Below are 6,923 nucleotides of genomic sequence, written 5' to 3'. Positions count from 1 at the left end.
TTTTTTTTCCACCCCAAACTGAAAACCACGTACACTGCTTTTTCATGAACCTTGAAAGAAAAACTGCACAATGAGTTTAAGGACACTTGGAAAAATAAATTCCGTGCATAAACCATTTCACTTTTGCATGCCAAGTATCCACAGGACTCCTCATGGACTTTCAGATTCGAGAAGACACAAGTTATTGATGGATTTACTCAAGTTCTGCAGCCCCCCTTCAGGCAACAAAATTATTACCCTCCCATCCCAAATCCCAACAGATAGTAGTGCGGAAGCACAATGCACGCTCCTCACAGCGCAGAGAAACACAGTGGCACATCTCTGTCACCGCAAGAGCAACTTGTCAGACCTATCTTCCTTCAGGCGTTTCCAGTAGCTGAGTTTTGAAGCCGTACTCCCATCAGTTTAGCCAAGAAGAAGAAAACACCCCGCAATCGCAAGTCGACTCCAGCCGTGCCTGTCCCGTGGCACCGCACCTCCCACCGGGATTTTTATTTGAAGGAGGGGAGCAGTTTTGCGCCGTGGTCGCCGTTTCCCCCGAGCTCTACGTCAACCGGGAGCAGAGCCCCAGCGGGCAGCGGCCATGCGGGTGGCCCCAAGTAGCTAGGCGGACCCCAACCGGGCAGCTCCGAGCAGAGGCATCCACGGGACAGCGGCAGCGTTAGCGCCGCGCAGGGACCGTGCGGGCAGCCGGGGGGAAGCGGCGGCGGCGGCAGCGACAACGGCCAGGGCACGGAAGCGGCGGTGGGATGCGGCTGCGGGGCGGGAGGCGGAGGAGGAGGCGGCCGCGGCTGGGGGTTCTGACGGCGGGGCCGGCGGCGGCGGCGGTAGTCGCCCCCCGGAAACATGTCGTGGAAGGCAGGATCCAGAGCCCATTCGCCGCCGCGGCGGGGGACAGTGGCGGGTCCGGAGCGGCGGGGCAGGCGGAGGAAGCAGGGGTTGAGGCTGAGGTTGTGGCGGACGCTGTTCTGCCAGCCCTTGCGGCTGCCGCGGTAGTAGGGGAAGCGGCCGGCGATGTAGTCGTAGATGCCACTGAGGGGCAGCCGCTGCTCGGGGCTGGCCTGGATGGCCATGGCGATCAGAGCCACGTAGGAGTAGGGCGGCTTCTGCAGCCCCTCCGCCGCGGACTGGCTGCCCGCTGTCGCTTCGGGTTCCCCCTCTCCCATGGCCCCGCTCCGCCGGACCCTCCGCTGCCCCTCTAAACTCTCTCCCTTCTGTCCCACCCTGCCCTTCTAAGCCCTCTCCCCATCTTATGCCCCCGCACCCCGTGCTAGTGTTTGGGGTCGCGGTCGGGTCGAGACGTCGCTGTGGCTTCGCAAACCCAAATATACCGAGGAGAGGGTCACCCGAGGGCCACCCGACCGGCATAACAGGAGCAGGTGTAGGGGGGGGTCTGCCGGGGGGAGCAGCCCATTCGGGTCCTGCACGACCAGGAGCGGAGCTGAGGGCGAGGGCAGAGAGGCCGCGGCCAGGGCATCCCCCCGCAAAGTTGGGTCCTGTTGGGGCACTGGCAAGGGACTGTCACTGTGGTAAACCAGTCCCGTCTATGAATTCTCATCGTTTCAGTGAAGTGGTGCTCGGCTGCAGCCCCGCGACTTAGAGATGCCAGTGCATGTGGCACGGTTGCTGCACACCTAATCGCCCTGGTCCCCGGCCCCGGGCATTACAGGGAAGCCTAAGCTGGTCCTGCTGGCCCCAGCAGAGGAGCAGAGCTCTGTGCTGCACTCCTGCAAGCACTGCAGTTCACCAATTAGAGAATCATGGAATCATAGAATTGTTTCAGTTGGAACCTGACCTCGAAGATTGAGTCAAACCATCGCCACTACCGTGGCCATTAAACCATGTCCTGAGGTGCCATGTCTACACATTTCCTGAACACTTCCAGGAATGTTGACTCCACCACCTCCCTGGGCATCCTGTTCCAATGCGTGACCACTGTGGCAGTGAAGAAATTTTTCCTAATATCCAACCTAAACCTCCCCCAGCATAATCAAAATACAGCCCTACGTAGAGAGTAACTTAATTAAAACACACATCCTCCTTTGAAAAGTGTTTCTTTGTTCACCATTAATTAACCCCACCACCATCTGTTTTAAAAAATCATGACTCCCTAATTTGGAAGGAATCAGTTCTTTTCCAAAGATTGCACAGAGTTAAGAATCAAGGCAAACATTGATGACTATCAGGCTGCTGTTCTCCACTGACAAAAAACTACCAACAGTAGCTCAGCAGTGGTGAGTCAAACACTGCTGTCATGTCTTGTACTGCAAAAACACTGCTGAGGTCTTCACATATAATAGAAAACTTTCCCTGGGCTAGGTGGAAATATTTAAATTATTAAGAATGAAACATCATTGCTGGTTACAACAGATCCAGGAGAAGCTCTTTGGCAGAGCACAGGAAGACTCACATGAATGATCAGTTTAGTTCTTTTTCTGCTAGCCCTGTGTAATGGAAAAGAAAGTAAATGAAACACACCACCACTGCTGAAAATAAAACAGATTGCAGAACCAAACTGGTGTCTTAACAGTGAAAGACAAAGGGGAGAAAGGAAGAGTGTGCATTCCTCCTCCACAGCCATACTCAGAACTTCTCCAGGTATTTAAAGTCAAAGCAGAACACATTGCCAGGTCTTACAACAATTTGGCAGCACATTTTAACGAAGTAAATCATGAGTCATGAAAGTATAAATGGAGGAAAACTGCAGCCTTTGAAGCCTGTGCTTGCACAGCCTACGTCTAAAAGCTTATGCCACCTGTCTCTTAATTTACATTACAAAATTAAAAAGACCATAAAATAACACATAACAGCAAAATCTTGGGAAGATTCTCAGCCCTCATCTCACACAGTAAAAAAATCCCTTGAGTGGCAAGTGAACACAAATCATAAGGTGTATAACTGGACCATTCAGACACAAAAGCACAAATACTGTTTCCCTTTCCTCTCCCCCAACTATTCAGCTCCCCAAGAAACAGAGTCGCACTAAGGTGAAAACTTATTAGGTTTTATTTTTTAAAGAAAATATTCCTCTTTAAACACAAAGCATGAACTAAAAACCTCTGAGGAACAGCTTCTCCTCCCTTGGAGCGCATGTAACTAAACTGTACAGTGTTCAAGCTCCCCAAACAAGTACACACACATGACATACAGTATTTCTTTCACAGGAAATAAGGTTTAGGACTCAAAATTGTCCTTTTCACCCTCTCTAGATAACCATTCCATCCAAAAGTACTCTGTCCCTTACTCCCACCACAGGACAGAGTGATGACAATTTTTGGATGCCACGTGTATTTTCAAAAAAGAAAGTCTTGGCCAAACTGGCCCTTTTTAGGCTATGAGGGAGGTTAAGACCATAGTTATTTCCAGGAATGGTGCTTGGAAGAAAAAAAAAAATATAGCAGCATCCACAGCCTTTGATTCCAGCTGCCCTGTTTTAAGACACCCAGTCAGTTCAGCAGTGTTTTACAGATGTTCCCATCACCCATGAAGAGGGAGCAGGAATAAAACATTCACAGGCCAAATTTGTTGCTTGAGCAAACAGCCTACAGTTCAGTGAATCTGGCCTTGCTGTGCCAGCAAGGAGATTGTTTTCACATTGCTACAGTGACCAATTTCATGTCTAAGATTTGATGTGAAAAGATATGATGGCCTTCAGAAATCAGCAACTTCTACCAGTCCCATCAAATAGGTATGTGCAGAGATTTGTCATATCTGCCAAGCTACCCAGACTGCAGAACTGGAACCAGCCTTCAGATTCCAAATTCTTCCTATCTCAGCATGGCAAAATCATCAAAAGTCTCTGCAAGGTCTCAAAACATGCCCAACAAATTCATATCCAATGAAACAGTACCTAGGTGTTATGGTTTCAAGGGAAGGTAGGCAATGGAAAAGCTCTGGAAATGGAGCTCTTTTATATCCCATCCCGTCATTAATTCTTGGTATTATTAAGCAATGCTCCAATCTTTCTCAGGCAATTTTGTAAAGAACTTTTCCATTCCATACACTCCAACAGTCTTTGCAGTAGGAAAAAATACTAGAAAAATAAAATCTCACCCCTGAACAGCACTGTATGAAGATCAACATCATCAGTCACAGAGAATTTTACAGGGGGACCAGATAATCTTTTGTTTCCTCCAAACCAGCTTCATATAGAAAACAGCAGCAAGATAGACACAGTATCTAACAGCTTGATTAAGGCCAACAATAGAAAGACAAACATGGGCTCAGATCTTTTGAAATGAAGAAACCCTCCAAATGTTGTAATCCACGTGCACACACACACACATAGAGAGTCATGTGCACTAGTCAAGCACAGGCTTCACAACTGTGAAAGCACCACTGGAGGGTGTTCTAGCACCAGAATGAAAAAGCTGGTTGTCTTCCCTCTTCAGCAATAAGATCCAAAGTCTTTCTGTTGCTTTGGACAAGGTCACCAAACACCCTTCCAAGAACAGTTTACAGTGAGCAGATTCAGAAGTGCAGTGACAGGTTGAAATATTCCTGTTCTGGAATATGGGCAAGGTGTGTTGAGAGGCTGCAGCTCCTGGTTGCTGGAAAGGAGGAGGAATTTGTATTGCAATCTGGTAGAGACAGAGACCAACATGGACTCCAGGTGAGTGTGATGGTGAAACTGAGTGCAGACTGGGAGGTGAAAGTGGAGAGCTTGCATACGTGAAAGTCACAGTGCACATCTGTTGGCATAATAAAGACAAGCAAACCCACAGTATTCTCTGGCAGGCTTGTCTCTGCACAGGAGGCCCCTGGGTGTGCTGGAAGTCAGGACAAGGATCCATGAGTGGGATGTCACATGCTGCACCAGGACATCATCAAACTCAAACAGGACAGGTCTAAACAGAAGCTAGTAAGTTGGTCTGCTAGCATCTTGCCTATGGACATGCTCAAGTGAGCCTGCAGAAGTCTACAAAAGGGACAAAAATCTCTTAAGGGCAAGGTTATGGGTCTGCTTTGGCTACAAGTAACAATTCATGCAAGTTACAAATAAATCACCACAAACCTGCAGCAGATCTTTCTGCTGCAGGTCTCTATCTTGGAGCTAGGCTTTGTACAGGAGGTGCTGGCTGTGCAGCCCTTTACCAACACTCTAAAGAGGCTGAGAGGAAGATGCAGTCAAGAATGACATCCCCACAGCCCACGTGGGCAGAGGTCTGTCCTCTGGCTGCAAGATGCAGAGCAGGTCTCACTAACAAGGGAGGATGGGGAGCAGCAGCTGAAGTGGGCTGCTAAAACAGTGCAGGAAGAAATGGAAGAGACAAAGAGAGAATTAATTTTTCAAGTGCTTGAATAACCAGCAGTAAAGCCCCATTGAATGTGGCATACAGCATGCTGATTAAGAGTCTGGCTATCACTCACATGGGGTGCTAGTGAAGCTGTGGTAGGAACTCAATTAAACATGCAAGTTAAAAAAAATGAAGTGAGAGAAAGGGTGAATTTCAGGTTTGGAGATTCAGTTATGACAAGTGCTATGTTTTGTTTCTGTGCACATGCAAGAGTACAAGACAGGGAAAAGCAGAACTGAAAGGAAGGAAAAGACACAGAAGCATAACACTTGCATTGAAGATGCAAACACAGGACAATGGGGTGAGGGAGAGGAAAGAGCAAAGTGTGAGGTGAAGGAGCCCACTGGAAGAGACAATAGAAAAAACTCTTAACAGAGTCAGTCCTGCTTCAGGAAGTGCATAGCTAATGTCAGTTGGCTCTCTTTTCACCAGGTATCCTTGATATGTTGGTAAATCTCTCTGCACTTGAGATTTAAGAATTAAAACATAAAGATCAAGATACATTTTTGGGTAAAATGTACTAAATGATATCGAGTATTCAGCACAAGACTCTAAATGGCCCCTGAATTCTGCTGAAGACTCGCTCACCCAAAAGCAGAAGTGCCCAAATTATAAACTGCTTTTGAAAACCTAGGACTACTTCTGCTGGGCTACCAAAGAAGAATCAATGCAAAAGACTGAATTGCCCAGAAGGAGGTTTGGTATTTCTCACCAAGAACACCTTGGCATTTACCTAAGTAAGAAATATCTTAAATATTTACTTAGCAAATCCCCACATCGGGCTGAGGTTTCTGGATGAATATGTACAATCAGACAGCTCCTCAGGTATTTTCTAAGAGAACAGACTTGTGCGATGTACAGCAAGAACAAGCTAAGCCACTGGCTGCTTCAGCAACAACACCAGCAGCCAGAGTTGTGAGATGAAGCCCTTTGACTATGGTGCAAATCACAGAGGGATCCTTTCTTATTACAGAACTAATTGTAACAGAATTAATACCTCCTGGGTAAAGCAAAGCAAAGCAAAGGCTTTGTATGTCTAATATAAACCACAAAAGGATGTCTGTCTGGGGTCTGTGCATACCTACAGTAACAATGCTGGTTGGAGGTATGTACAGACAGTAGTTTCTGAGAACCAGCATGACCAGAATAGCAACCAGTGAAGTGGCCTCAGGGCACAGTCCAGGTGGAAGCACAGGGACATACAAAAGATGCAAGAATATGACAGCACAGCCTAGGTCGCCCATGTGCTTAGGCAAGCTTAAGGCAACTAAAGAAAACCCACTGATAATTTAGAGGAGAGAGCCAAAGGGAAAAGAGAAGAGGAATCATTGGGAATGCTGTTAGAGTAGCCAAAGCCTAGCATCAGCTACTAAGCCACCCCTCTTCTCCAGCTCATTTTTTCTAATTCTCCTCACTTTACCAGCACCATCAGCATGAGGTTAATAAATCAGAAAGAAGATCAAGGGACAGGTTCCTAAAAACATAGCTTAGACATTTTCAGGCTTGTGTCTCAGGTCAATTCCTTTGAAAGAAAGCACATGGGCCATTTGACTGACCTCTTCTTTGAACTGGAGCTTTCTGGGCATTCTGCCTGCCACCTCCAGGGACAATCTTGTGGGATGTTCT

The 6,923-nt window shown here is 47.5% G+C and overlaps 1 protein-coding gene across 1 annotated transcript; it reads right to left on the bottom strand.

Moving 5' to 3' along the window:
- Nucleotides 1-491: 491 nt before the first annotated feature.
- Nucleotides 492-1,166, bottom strand: LOC128977333 (forkhead box protein I2-like). The gene is made up of 2 exons (XM_054394840.1): nt 798-1,166; nt 492-716 (listed from the first exon to the last, which is right to left on the bottom strand). Exons 1-2 carry the CDS (start codon nt 1,164-1,166, stop codon nt 492-494), a joined length of 594 nt encoding a protein of 197 aa, XP_054250815.1.
- Between the last annotated feature and the right edge of the window lie 5,757 nt (nt 1,167-6,923).

Source organism: Indicator indicator, chromosome 32 (assembly GCF_027791375.1).
Source record: "Indicator indicator isolate 239-I01 chromosome 32, UM_Iind_1.1, whole genome shotgun sequence".
NCBI lineage: Eukaryota > Metazoa > Chordata > Aves > Piciformes > Indicatoridae > Indicator > Indicator indicator.
This window is presented reverse-complemented; position numbering and strand designations above follow the sequence as displayed.

Coding starts and splice junctions, on each gene's coding strand:
- LOC128977333 (XM_054394840.1), bottom strand. CDS start 1,166: ATGGGAGAGGGGGAACCCGAAGCGACAGCGGGCAGCCAGTCCGCGGCG. Junction 717..797: donor GCCGGCCCCGCCGTCAGAAC/CCCCAGCCGCGG, acceptor TGGCCGTTGTCG/CTGCCGCCGCCGCCGCTTCC.